The sequence below is a fragment of the Halyomorpha halys genome, unplaced genomic scaffold, assembly GCF_000696795.3.
Source record: "Halyomorpha halys isolate HHAL.00 unplaced genomic scaffold, Hhal_1.1 Scaffold225.1, whole genome shotgun sequence".
Taxonomy (NCBI): Eukaryota; Metazoa; Arthropoda; class Insecta; order Hemiptera; family Pentatomidae; genus Halyomorpha; species Halyomorpha halys.
In genome coordinates this window covers 194369-209319 of record NW_027115321.1, presented here as the reverse complement: position 1 = coordinate 209319, position 14951 = coordinate 194369, and the positions used below count along the sequence as shown (strand labels likewise).

General features: G+C 28.3%; 1 protein-coding gene across 2 annotated transcripts in view; it reads right to left on the bottom strand.

Moving 5' to 3' along the window:
- The window catches only part of LOC106679865 (ATP-binding cassette subfamily G member 4), a 163016-nt gene that overhangs the window by 8189 nt on the left and 139876 nt on the right, over window positions 1-14951 (bottom strand). For both annotated transcript variants that reach the window (XM_067052385.1, XM_014419241.3), the window contains 6 exons: window positions 10258-10447; window positions 6799-6944; window positions 5790-6028; window positions 3563-3685; window positions 2022-2125; window positions 978-1146 (listed from right to left, as the gene is read on the bottom strand). In XM_067052385.1, coding sequence (XP_066908486.1) covers window positions 978-1146; window positions 2022-2125; window positions 3563-3685; window positions 5790-6028; window positions 6799-6944; window positions 10258-10447 — 971 coding nt within the window. The remainder of the gene's footprint in view (window positions 1-977; window positions 1147-2021; window positions 2126-3562; window positions 3686-5789; window positions 6029-6798; window positions 6945-10257; window positions 10448-14951) is intronic.

Sequence of the window (14951 nt, the reverse complement as noted above, 5' to 3'; positions counted from 1 at the left end):
AAATTATATCAACATTTAGTATGAAGACATGTTTTTTGAATACTTAATTGAATTAGCATGTGATATAAGGCAGTTTTTATCCACATTATTGTATTATAATCCCCCCCGGACAATAAAGATAAATATTTTTTAACATCAAGAAAAATCAAAACCCTCCTATGTTTCAAGCTTTTTGCGCCCTATTTATACAACAACAGATTAATTTAATAATATTGTATTATAATGACCTCAAAAATATCATTTTATTAAGGGTTTTGATGACAGAGGTAAGAAAAATAATAATCAAGCCAAAAGGAAAACTGATTAAATATAAATACATACAAATATTGCAGGTAGATGGTTAAACTAGGCAATGGTAAAAATAGAATTATTCGATTTTATGTTAACTAGATGTTTTTTTCAGTTGTTAGATGTTCATTCTATTAAATTAAAGAGAGAGAGAGAGAAAGCCTCAATTTATTGGACTCATATCTGAGGATCCATAGCTGCATGAACAAAGAAGAGTTTTTTAATTTTTCATTTTACAAAAAACAAAACTTAACATTATTCAACCCTTAGAAAGCTTCCTTCAAATGATTTTAATAAAGACAATTTGTATTTAACAATACAAGCCAACATCAAAGTCATATAGATAAATCATCTCTTTTCTGATTTATTTCTAGCCATTTGAGCAAATATCAAATTTGACCATCTGCCTGACGCATACTTACAAAAATATACATACTTTTATTTAATGAGAATGTACAGCATATCATTCTATAATTGTTTTTCATATTTTTTCAATTAAGTCTGTTTTGTGTTGACAATCAATATAATTAAAATAATCAATACATAATGAAAATAATTTGAGAAACTGACAGCTTAGATAGGAGTGAGATCATATTAAATAAATATTTATTGTTAATAATTTTAATCACTTTCAATTTTTAATTAAAGCTTTTTCAAAAAATTATCAGTTTTAGATAAATAATACTTACACCATACAATCGCAGGTAGCATTGGCACATACATGAACAATATCAGTGACATGAAACAGAATCCAAAGTTAAATATAGTCTTCGAGGCATCGTTTCCATATTTGAAGAAAAGTGCTCCAATAAGCAAACCAACACCAAGGTGGATGATAACTTTTATCAAGAAATTACTCTAGAAAAAAAATATTAATTAAAAGAACAAATTAATAAAGACACAACAATATACAATAACTGAGGAATCATTGATAAATGCAGTTTTAATATCTGTTTGTAAGAGGGAAGCCAGCCTAGCAGGTATATATTGAATTAATCCTGGCTTACCACAATAACTTTTCTATTGTTGGAAAATTAAGAGGCTTTGCCAGAGTAGGAACTTTAGTTTTACAAAAGGTTCTGGGGTTTATTTAACTCTGAAAAAAGTAGAAACTAGACATTAGTCAGATAATAAATTAGACATTGGAAAACAAGTGCTGATTATCCTATCAAACAAGAATATGGGATGGAAGAGAATCTCCAACACACACACACACATCTCTGCCCATAATTATTGGCTGCTACCAAAAGACACTTCATGGGGTGTAATGATACTTATCTTAATATTCATCAGTATAAAATAAATATTATTATAATAGAACTAGGGGCTACCCTGTCCACTCAACGGCAGACCAACCCCATATGCAAATTACACAATTTATAAATTTTTATTATTACACCTTATATGTAAAATAAAATATTACACGGCGATCAAATTTAAAAAAAAAAAAAAAAAAAACGTTACAGAGTGATCATTAAACATTTTTTTGTATAATATATTTTCTAGTTTATTCTAGTTTCTAGGGCACTGTAATGGCGCTATCTATCAGCGAACAGTAGAACTAACAACTCATCACTGACCTAAAAGAGAGTGCTACTGATGATGTGAATAGAAATAGTACTTGGATATCACTAAAACTTTTTTATGTAATAGAGATACAATTTTCTGTAAATAAGTGAATGGGACATAAAGTAATTTCATAAGGATAATAAAAAAATAAAACTATTACTCACCCAATCACGCCATATTTGAAGAGACATTCTCGACAGTAGTATTGTAAATTGATCTAAAAAGCTGCATCCATAGTCAGGCATTTCTTTTATATCTTCAATGCCACCTAGAAGAAGATATCATATTGTGAAATAAATTGAATTTAACTTTTTAAATTTTATTAAATTAATAAACTTTATAATTTAATTTCATGTATTATACGATTGTATACAAGAGGTACAACATATTATATTTGTGTCCTGAAATGACTAATTTTGAAATGATTTTAGTATTAATAGTTTATAATTATTAATAAACTGGTGCTTCGATACTTGTAATAGGGTCTCAAATTTTTTTTTTTACCAGTCATGTAAGAAAGCAGAAACAAGAGATTTGAACGGAAAGTCTTCCGTAGAATTACAGAAGTGATATGGAATCAGAGCCTTAACATATGGAGGAAAAGAACTAACAGTGAACTGGTTGTAGAGACTGGTCAGTCAATATCTCATGATATGAAGAAAAGGAGGTTAAGAGGGCGGGACATGTGGCTCGAAGCAATCCATCAGAACAAAATGTTGGCATCATCCAACATAAATTAACTACAGAGAATTTTTTTTCTTCACCAAAATTCAGTAAATGTTTTATAAAATAGTCAGTATCATAGAATTAGAACTTTGTTAACAATCAACAGACACCTTATACTCTCAAAATTATAACAACTTTTTAGTTGAGATAGGTTAATTCATATATTTTAGCTTATAAATCCTTAATCCGTTGCCAGACATACCAAGCTGAGTTACACTATCAGGCGCGTAGCAATGGAATTACTCCACACTGATTTTTCATATTTTTTTAAAGTCATAGTTAATGAATTAAGAAATAAAATGCCAATTCTGTGTTTTTAAAATTGTGTTTTTCTTTATATTAGACTAGAGGATGAAATATCTACATGATAATTCATAAATAAAGAATCTTGGTTAATGGCTGTAATTTAATAAAAAAATTTAATTATTTTATATTAGTGCTTGACATTTGAATTATCTTTTTATTTTTCATTTATTATATAATAGAATGAAATATGTTCATAACCTAGTATTCATCAGCATTTATATTATGTAAATGCAAGTGATTGGGGCGGACATTGGAATGCAGTACACATTTCTTTCAAAGCTCAATCACACTCGCTTTGTTATTCTCATGTATCACACCTTGAAGGTAGCAAATTGATTTTCTCTTGTCTGCTGGTTGAGATGCCGTATACTTGGATAAAAATAATTAAACATGTTTCAGGAGGCTCCTGATTTCTGACTATACTTTCAAGTTTCCTTCCATCAATCATATTCCAAAATTTGTCAAATATCGTCTTATTATTCAAATAAATTTGTTGAGAGTTAATACCAGTGATCTTTAGTTCTTGATGAAAAAATAAGAAATGACAAATGGATTGTTTTCTTGGCTGTTCTATAAGTAAAATATATGAGGTTAGGACTACCATCAAAATGACAGCGCTTCATACTTAGAGTATAGCAGTATTCTGATATGAATATGATTTATTTTTACTTACTGTCAAGCCTAATTAATTTGGGGGGTTCTTCTTTTTTAGACCACCTATGTTTTTTTCCGTTATCTATAGCTCGCACCATTTTCTCGTGATGGTTACCATATTCTCCACTTGAAACGTCAATTACTAAAAAAAAAAAAATTCAAAATTTATATCATAGTAATAAGTTTGACCATCAAAATTAATATGAATAATTATTTAATTATTTAATATTCAAACTATATAAATTTTAATCTTGTTTATTTTTTCATTAGTCGTTTGCATTTACTGATTTAAATGAATCTCAGGAGAGTGAACAAGAATCTTTATAAACAAAATAAAAAATTTTCAAGATTTTCAGACAAATATTTCTGATTTCTAATTTCAAGAATTTTCTACATTATTATCTATGGTAATAAATAAATAAAATGAAATAAAAAAAAGTTTCCACCATTAATGTTTAGACAACTATTTTCCAATATCAAGAAAATGTTTAGATATATGTCTGAAATCTTAAACTCTTAAAACGACAAGTTGAAAAGAAGGTTTACACAGTTAAAAGAAAAATTCTTGATATGTTGTATAAGTAAAAATTTTCCAATATTGTACGAATATTGCTAAACTGTTTAGGATTTGAAATTTAGTAATACCATACTTGCATGATCATCATTATGTATATAGTTAAATAAAACTTTTATCTCTGTTTAATGCAATAAAAGCAATATAATATATACATATATGTGCATTGCATTATAATAGAGATATAAAATTGATGTAACAATCCTTTCCATTTATCTTATGGTTGAAATGGAAAAAATAAATATATTAATGGTGCCTTAAGGACTAGGTAAAATACATATTAAAAAAAAAAAAAAGAACATTCATTTCAAACTTTTTTGTACTCTTGATTTTATATAACAAACAATCACAATAATCATTACAGAGTATGAGTATCTCTTAACATACTCTTCTTTCACATATACTTTATTTATACTGACAGTTCCAAACAAAATGAAAATGTTGGTTTTGCAATAATAATGAACAGGACACCCAAAAGATATAAATCACCCACATGTCCAACAATATTTACAGCTGAACAAACATACTAATTTATTTAAATCCAATGCCTGCTCTCCAGATTCTATCAAACTTCATTAAAAGCGAACCCACAATAGACAAAATTAACAATTATGTAGACATGTTAAAACACCATAAAAAAAGTGTAGCATTTCTCTGGACTCCAGGTCACTTAGGAATATCTGGAAATGAGGCAGCAGATAAAGTGGCTAAGGCAGCTACAATGAATGTTCCATCACTCCAAATTTACGAGCCGAAAGGATGCTAAGGTATTTTTAAGGAATAGATTCCGGAAAAGTTGGGATTCAATCTGGGCTGAGTTTCCACTGACTAATAAGCTGAGAAATGTTTTTTAAAAACACACAAAAGTGGGCAAGTGCCACATGGGGGAACAGAATAGGAGAAGTGGTTGTTGCATGAGTGAGAATAGGACATTGCTACTTAACACACGTTCACTTAATCACAAAAGAGGACCAACCTGAATGCTAAACCTGTCAGTCCTCATTATCCATAAAAAATATAATTAAAGAATGCACAGCATCATGTCAAGCCTTCAAAAGTAATAAGATACCTCATTCTATATTTTTATCATCATTTTATTAATTTATTTATTTTATACCAGATCGGCCTGATGTGGCTTATATTTATGATATAACAGTTACATTATTTATTTTTTTTGTAGCAGTTGATTATAGGGAGGGGTATAGTCTCGTACAAAAGACACCCCTAACTACATACAATGTTATAATTAAAATATAAAGTAAATAGAAAAGAATAATGCTTCTTAATAAAAGAGAAAAGTAAAATTAATAACAAAAAATAACAATATTTGTAGACTTAACCAAAAAATGATTGCCTTCTGATGGAATTCTAGAGAATTGGCATTAAAAGACTCAACAGATTCCAAAGACAAAATCATTAAAGTTCTGAAAGAAACCCAACTATATTCTAAGATGTAAATTACCAATATCAACCAGCATAATCGTTAAATGAAAACAGTCTATATTAAAAATATTTGTCTATAAAATGCCAAAGACAAAAAGATAAATAAAGTAAAAAGAGCGTAATAACCAAAAAGTTGATCGCCCAGGATAAAATTGTACTTTAAATACTTTTCTTGCTATGGGGAATCGTATATAATTAATAAAATTATAATTTATAAGATAATACTCACTGAAGTCAGCTGGATTATAATGTTTAGGACAGTGAATATCCAGACTCTCTAGAAAAGGAACTATGTCATCACCATGACCTTGATATACACATTGTCCCTGTGCAACAATATATACATTGTCGAATAAAGAGAACAGTTTAGCACTCGGAGTATGGATTGAACATATAACAGTCCTCCCACCTCTTGCCAGACTCTTTAGAAGAGTGATGCATTGTGCACTAGAGAGATCATCAAGACCTCTGTAAGAAAAGACAAGTATTAATATATGACTATTAAATATACTACAATTATAATAATAGTATACTAAATATACTAATAAAGATAATAATGGACAATGATATTCAATTTGTAGATATGTCAAGTCAGTTAACTTTAAAAACATTATGTGATCTAAAAATTGAAGTTTTACCAAATGACTGTCATTTTTTTCAGAGCACTTGATTAATAAAATTATACAAGATAATTTTTTTTTTCTTGAATTTACTGATTCAAAGCCAAAAAGTATTTTGGGCAAGTGATAAAAAATATTTTTTGATGCTGGGAGACAAAACAAGTTATTTTGAACCAAAACAGCAATGCTGTAGTTTGTTTTCATTTATTTCTATTCGCTATAAATTGACATTTCATATATTCTAAATCCAAGAGCTTCATGAAGCTTAAATTCACTTGTGGGGAATGGAGACATTTAGAAGCAGTTTTTTTTTAGAAATAAGAAAGAAATAGCAAAATTAAATTAGAAAAATGATGTGTTGATCAAGTGTCAAGTGTTGATGTTAGCATATAAGCATAGTTGTACACAGCGATTTCCCAAGAAGTAAATAAAAATTATTAGTTTTTTTGAAGCGAATAATTGCAATAACTAATAAAGAACTGCTGTAATTATATATAATTTTATTAAAATTTTGTTTTCATTCACTTTTTCAAGGCTGAAATGTCACAATCTGAACAACCCTCTAGTTTTGATACTCTAGCACATAAGAAATAACTTCTATAATATTAGAGTACTTACGTTGTTGGCTCGTCCAAAAATAATACTGGTGGGTTATTGACTAACTCTAGAGCTATCGACAATCGTTTTTTCTCTCCTCCAGAGAGGCTTGAGGTGTATGTGTCTTTGGAATTCATTAATCTTAGCAGATCTAAAATTTCCATAATCTGGAAAAAAAAAAACATAGCCAGGTTATATAATTCCAATATTCATTTCATCCAAAGATCATATTTAACTTCAGATTTAATCAAATTTTGAAAAATAGTAGGTGTTTGTATTACCAAGCATAATCATAAATGAAGGTTTAAATAATGGAGATGACTACAACATATTAAAATATGGGCATCAGTTGACTAGATTTAATGAGCAAGTAATATAAAAATACAAACATATTGTTCAGGCCACTTTTTATTCCATTACCTCAATTTGATAAATTGCAAACTCACTTTAATTGCCTTGATTTTCCCATTCATTTCACCCTTACAACCTTAAAATATGCACAATTAAATTTCTGCAAATCTATTTTAATAGCATAAAATCTTTAAGTAAGTTATTGTTAGCAGGGATAATTCCTACCTACTGCAGCGGCAACTTTTTTAGATTATAGATAACAGTGTCTATTCTATCTTACCTAGTTAGGGTGTGTGCAGTTTACCTTTTATTTTTTCTTTATTTACCTAATTTCATCTATCTTCAGTCTGTTCTACCAATCTTCAATTCATTCCACCTCTGTTTCATTATCTCTATCATCTAAATTAATTCCACCTATCTGCAAATCTACATTTTTCACCTCTGCAAGTATCCCACCTATTCTTGATATATATATTTCTGTTTCTTAACCCAATTGTAATAGTAATTAACTAGTACCAATATTAATTAAAACCAATAGTCACTTGTAATTACCACTTAAATCTACCATTATAATTTTTTAATATATGTATATATAGTTGACCGTAAAGATTTAAACATAAGTAGATGGTCAGGGTTGCGGTCAAAAAAGAACAAATAGTTTGAAACTATTTTAATGTCCGACGCTTCGGCCCACTTTGCAGGGCTCCATCAGGGCTGTTTAAAGTGAACGGTTGAACAGCAACCAAAAAATAATACTGCTGGGTTGATGAAGCCCTGCAAAGTGGGGCAAAACGTCGGACATTAAAATAGTTTTAAACTATTTGTTCTTTTTTGACCGCAACCCTGACCATCTACTTATGTTTTTATAATTTTTTAATGTTTGTTCCTTTTAACCAGAGCTCTTTAGGTTAATTTTATTCGTAAAAATTCTATAAACAACCAGTATCTTTTATGTTTCATTAAATTTTCTTTTATTGTTTTAATATATTTTTAGCAATCAAAGAAGTTTTATTTTCTGTTTTAAAGAATTTTATCATTTATCATTTTCCTTTTAGTTTCTATCTTTTATAATTTTCTTCTATTTTATATCTTCTATATTATTTATCTTTATATTATTTTTTTTTTTTTTGGTTTATACTTTATCAATCATATTATAGTGCATGATCACATTTCCCTTTTCTTTCTCTGTCTCTCTCTCACTTTATTTTTTTTTTCTTCATTGTCTCATCCATTTACAGGACTATTTAAATCTTTCTATTTCTATTTCTTTTTTTATCCTCTATCAAAACAATATTTAAAACCCCAAATTAGCAATCGGTAGAACCCAGCATAATCTGGGGATAGTGTAGGGGCGTGCCTAGGACAACCAGGATGTGGCCCCAACATATATCATCTGATTTTCTTGACTTGAATGTCTTATATAATGTTGATTAATTTTTATAAAATACAAAGCCTTTATTTTTATTGTTTTGAAGTGTATTGTTCCAATCTTATTACTTTTGTAATATTACATTCTGTCATATTTTTAAGCAATGGTAATATGGATGATATAGCTCATTCACACCATGTTTACAAATATATAAATTAAATGATAACAAAATAAGAAATAGAAGATGAAAAAAAAAAATTAATAATAAAGTAAAATAGTATCTTAAACACAATCATTCCTTTATTTTTTTTTTGTGAAATTTTCTTAAAAATAATTATTTGTTTATTTTTACTCTAATAGTATACCTGTAGAATAGTTGTGTATTTTAAACATACTCATCATCATGGACGCTACAACTCATCGCTGAGCCTCGCCCTCCTCAATTAGTCTCGCCCATTTGCCTCTCTCTCTTGCAGCTGTTTATTCCAGTTAGCTAGTCCCAGAAGAGCTCTACTATCTGTCTTGACCCCATACATCCAGCTCAATCTAGGTCTTCCAACTGTTCTTTTTTTTTCTGGATAGGTTAGCATAATTTTGCTGGTTGGGCCACTCTACTCTCATCCTAGCTACATGACCTGCCCATTTTAGATGTTGTAATCTAATGAACCGGACTACGTGTGTATCATTATGCATGATGGCCAGTTCTGCATTACTCCACCTTCTCCAATTGTTACCTGAGCTCACTGCTCCATATATGCGACATAGATTTTAAATGCACACTAAGTTGAAAAATATTCAGAATTTACTTTTATTTATTTTTTTATTAAGCTTAGCCATTTTTTGATGTTTAGATGACACTGTTCAATAACAAAAAAAATACAAATTTACAATAAAAACAATTGTATTTTACACGTTTTTAACAAAACACTAAAAATATAACAAAAATGTAGGTGTCAAAAGTATTCAGAAATACACAATTAAATTCATCTATAAATTAAATACAGAGTTAAATTAATTATTTTTTAAAATATAATTTTCCCCCTTATAATGTATATTATCATTTAGTGTCTACCTATATTTAATATTTTCTTATATTTCCTAATATTATCTTACTTAAACATTATTTTTATATGTTTTTGCTTTCAAATGTAACATCACTTGTTAACTGTAATATTCCGCTACTCTCCTACCTTGCTTATACCTAGTATCCGCCTCAACCTCATTCTTTAGCTTTCCGTCATTCAGAAAGATGGGTGCCCTATTTTCTTAATTTTTTTTCTTGACATTTATTTTATTATTATTTTAAACAAGAAAAGAAGTAAATTCTTTATAAACCTTCTAGGGCACAATAAAATAGGTTAATACAACTTATTAGTGTTGCTCTTTGACCGCACCCCCAACCATCTTCTCCTCGTACGTCATCCACGGTTAACTATCTCTCATAATTATGAAACCTTTTTTTGTATTAAGTTCCCTAAAGCCTCATTGAGACACGAAGGCTTTGGAAAACTTATTTTACAATTCAGCCGTCTATAAGCAAATTTTAAATAACATAATAATTGCAAGAGAAAACTACTACTTGTAGTCAATATTCATATAGAATCCATTTGCACCGATTACATAGCTAAAATAAAGAAAATAATTAAATATTTCAGAAGTATATATACAATATACTATATACTACTTGTTTATTTTTAAAAAATGACTATATCTTTCACTTCATAGAGAAAATAAAAACAAATTTTCATAAAATTCGTTACCTGTTTCATTTTGACTTCCTTTGAGACAGACTTGCCGAGCTTGAGTTCTGCTGCAGTCTGCAAGGACTCGAGGACTGTGAGACAGTGTTGGTGGACATCCTCTTGCATGATGTACCTAGAGAGCTTTCGGAACGTCTTTATGTCTCTTGTCTCTCCATTTACTAGAACTGAATTTACAGAGTCGCCTATCCTGAAAATTGAATAATAAATTAATCTTTTGTCACAATGAGAATAGGACAATAAAATTGAATAAAGCTAAATATTACATCGTAAATCGTATATATTGAGCCATGTTATAACAAGTGTCCCAGCATATTCCATCACTTATGCAGAAACATTCCCCTTGAAATTAACAAAATCCAAGGAGTAAGAATGCTGAATACATAATCCACATTTAAACCATTTTTAGCATCGTAATTAATGCCCAAATTACTCCTGATTTATAGTCCTATAAATGATCTGTTTTTACTAAAATTTAGCTTAAGATTAGATTTTCTACTTTGTTACTCGTAAGTTAAAGCTTTATTATATTTCTTTTCAGGACTTTATTTTATACTCTTTATTCACTTTTTTATTCTTTATATCATCTAAACAACGTTTCGGGCTCTTTCACCCGTTAACAAGTTTTACAAATAAAAATATTTACAATCAACAGTTTTACAATTAACATACAGATGCAATTAATAAAGTTTATATTGCATTTTTATAAAAAAAAAAATTTACAGATTTACAAACAAATAATTCAATAATTAACTATTTAGACATTCACTTCACTAACCATTTACTCATCCGTGTACTAACCTAAATTTCCTAGTTTTTGTTCTTTCCCTTATCTCATTATTAATGGCATACATCATTTTAAATTTATAATTATTTTTATATATTCCAAATTGAATATAAGACCTATTTTTAAATATTTTGTTAAAAATAAAAACATTATTTCATTATTTTTCATTAGTGCTGTTTTCAAAAAAAATGTTTTTACAATTGAAAATCATTTTTATTTCATTTTCAAAGAAATTTCAGTGCACTGAGCTCTGAATTGTTACTACATTGGAGATTTGTTTAATTCTATTTCTCAATGCCTTTTATTGATTATAATTTATCACCTAACTAATTACTATTGTTTTGAACATTTATTTTATTTATTATGTCCACATAATGCTATCTTATTCTTCTAGTATCAGTGTTAATTAATTAACACTGATATTACATTATATAATAAAATTAACTACGCCTATTATATTTTTGGTTATATTGTTTATTTATTTATTTTATTTTAATATGTGGGCCTGTCGATTTGTGTGTTTTAACTAATTTATTCATTAAATTATTTCATTTTATTAGTATTATTATTTTTTATTTATTTATTTTTTTAAAACTTATTTATCCATTCAAGTGTTTCTTTTAACCGGCTTTTTATTATATTTTCCTTTGAATCTATGTATTAGTTTTGTTCTGGTAAAATGTATTTATTTGTTTGTTTTTTAGTAAACTGGTCTACTGCTGTGACTATTATTAATGGTTTGATCTCACATTGCCGTCGAATAGTGAATTAGTTAAACGGGTCACCAGAGAAGAAATGAGAGGGTGAATTCGGGAGAGTGAATTTGTCGATCAGGTGAAATAAAAATTGTGAAATGGTGAAATTGAAGGAACAAGAAAGGGAAAGAAAAAAGGAATGAATTGAAATATTTGTATTTATTGTGTAGACTGGAATTGATTGATAATTGACGGACTTTAGGACTCCACTAAACCTTCGAACCTTATCGTATCCAATCCTTACAATCCAAAATCCTTCGTAGAAATCCTCAATTATCCTTAATTTGTCACCTTGTCATGGATGATTCACAAATATAATCATCCATTATGACATTCATGTTCCATATATAACCGATCTAGCTAATATAGAACTGAACCAGATATCAATATCTCTATTATAAACTTCTTAACCGCCACTAGTTTCTAATAGTACAAGAGCCCAAGAGCAGATAAAAAGGCAGTTATTTCACCCAAATATTTGACTACTTAAATGAAAACTATGTATAATTACTAGTCATAATTGATAATTTCGCCAAGTATAGGTAGGGAGAATAAAAAATGGTGGATGTTTCAAAATGTTAAAAAAAAAATTATTCAGAGCTCTATGTCTTTAAAACTACCAACAATAGAAAATCTAAGAGAACGTCATTTAAAGTAAAGAAAATTTGTTAAATATGAGCCATAATAGAGCTATTTTCGTTCAATAGTTTTGGATATACAGCTTTTTAAAAAGCAACATTTCATCAAAAATATACTGCAAAAATCCGTAGTTAGTGAATTCATTTTGAGAAATCTATATCTCAAAAACCATTTGACTTACAAAAGTAAATTAGCACCAAATTAAAGCCAATTTAATGCAATATAAAGTAGTTTAAGAGATTTATCTTCGTACAAGTAGTAGTTTTCATGATATAAATAATAAATTAAAATGCTACAATGAAGGCGAAATTCCAAATTAAAATCTGAAGTCTATATTTATTTAATTATTAATACATCAAATAACATTATAAACGCTACCTCAACAATTAACTTCTATAATTCCCTTATATGGGTATTAGTACAAGAGCCCAAGAGGAGAAAAAAGTCAGTTATTCCTCTGCGATTCTAGATTAATTTAAAAAACCTAATAGAATATCATTTAAAGTATAATAAATTTACTAAAATATGAGCCCTAACAGAGATTTTTACGTTTTATATTTCGAGGTACAGTTTTTTAAAAGTAAAATTTCACAAAAAATGTACTGAAAAATCATTAGGTTGTAAATTTACTGTGACAAATCTATATCTCAAAAACCATTCGACGTGTAAATGTCTATTAACACTCAAATTAAAGCCAATTTAATTTACTATAACGCAGTTTAAGACAGTTATCCTCGTAGAAGTAGTTTCAACAAAATGAATTCACAAAATGTTGATTTTAACCTGTTAGACAAATATTTTGATTTATGAAAAAATATATCTTGGAAACCATAAGATATACATTTGTCTGCCAGCACTCGAATTAAAGCAAGCGTAATGTACTATAAAGCAGTATATGACGTTTATCTTCGTAGGTGTAGTAGTTTTCATGATATTCGACAAAATGAATTCACAAAATATTGATTTCTAGCTGTTAAGATAAAAATTTTGATTTATGAAAATATATATCTCAGGAACTGTAAGTCGTAGATGTTTGCCAGCACTTAAATATAAAGATTTGAAGCTTGGAAACAGAAATTAATTTTTTTTAACGTCTTGAAACAGCCGCCATTTTTTATTCCCCCTACTTATACATACTTGCCAGGCTCATAAATTTTGACTAGTAATTATACATAGGTTTCATTAAATTAATCAAAAATTCGGGTGAAATAATACCTTTCTTTCATCCCGGCACTTGTACTATAACCTTGCCTTCTCTTCCATTCCTGACAATCCTCCGAGGCGCCTGAAAAGAACATGGCTTCCAGACCTTCTAATGTAGAAATGTTATTAAAGTGCTACCAATGGATAGGTTCTCTATAAGCCTATATCATGCCATTATAATCTAGCATCAAAATGACTACATTTATTTTTATTTAAAGTTGTGAATGTCAATAAACAAATTAAAAAATCCTCCATTTCCAAAATAACTTCCCCACCTAAATATGGGAAAACAGGCGTTAACGGTCGTTTATAAAGAGAAAATGGTTATAAAGAAACTAAGACGTAGATTATACTCAATTTTCTGGAAGTCCACATCGTTGCATCATCATCTAAATATTGTAAATATTTTTTTAAACATATATTATTTCTATGTTAGATGGTCGGTCATTAGGTTATCGTGAATGCTGATTACGAATTCACTATCAGATTTCCTTTCACGACGTTTTCTGACGTTTGCTCAATACATTGCCTTATATTATTTTGTAATCTTTAACTTCTTTTCAAGTATTGTGACTGGGGAGGAATAAAGATATTCCTACTTCAATGGCTACAACTTTTGTTTGCTCCATCTTTCTATAGATGTTTCTCTTCTTGCCTCCTATATCAGTTTATACAGAACTTTCAAGTGTAAATGAATGTTGATAGAAAATTATAGAAAGATACACACTTCATGGATTGTTTTATTTTTATACTTTCAATGTTTACTAAAAGAATTTTCTGATGAAAAATAATTAAAAATATTATTTCTATATTTTCTCTGTTTCCAAAAAATATTGCTTTTGTTTTTTTTTAATAAAAATAAAAACCAACAACTTTTAAAAAACAGTAACTTCACTTTACTAACCGAATTATAACAAAGAAACAGGCTTTAAATAAAATTGGTAGCTATAAAAAGAAAACAATTTTTTTTTTCAATTTCTAATTAATCAAACAATATGAAATCCTAAGATGAAAACTAGATTAATCGATTTTGTTTTTCTTTAATGAGTAAAAACAGTTTCAGATAGATTTTTCGATGGTGCACACAATGGTAAAGTGGAAACAGGATAAAAAACGACCTTAAACGACTCAAAATTGTTGTTGATTTGCAATCAATTAAAAAAATCCTATTAAATTCTAACTTTAACTTTGTTAATCTGAATGTTTAGTTATAAACGCGGTATTTCCTTTTTCTCATGTTGTCTTCATTCGTGTAAGTTATTTCTGTTTGATATCACAAAAATAATAATAATTTCTTATATACATATATA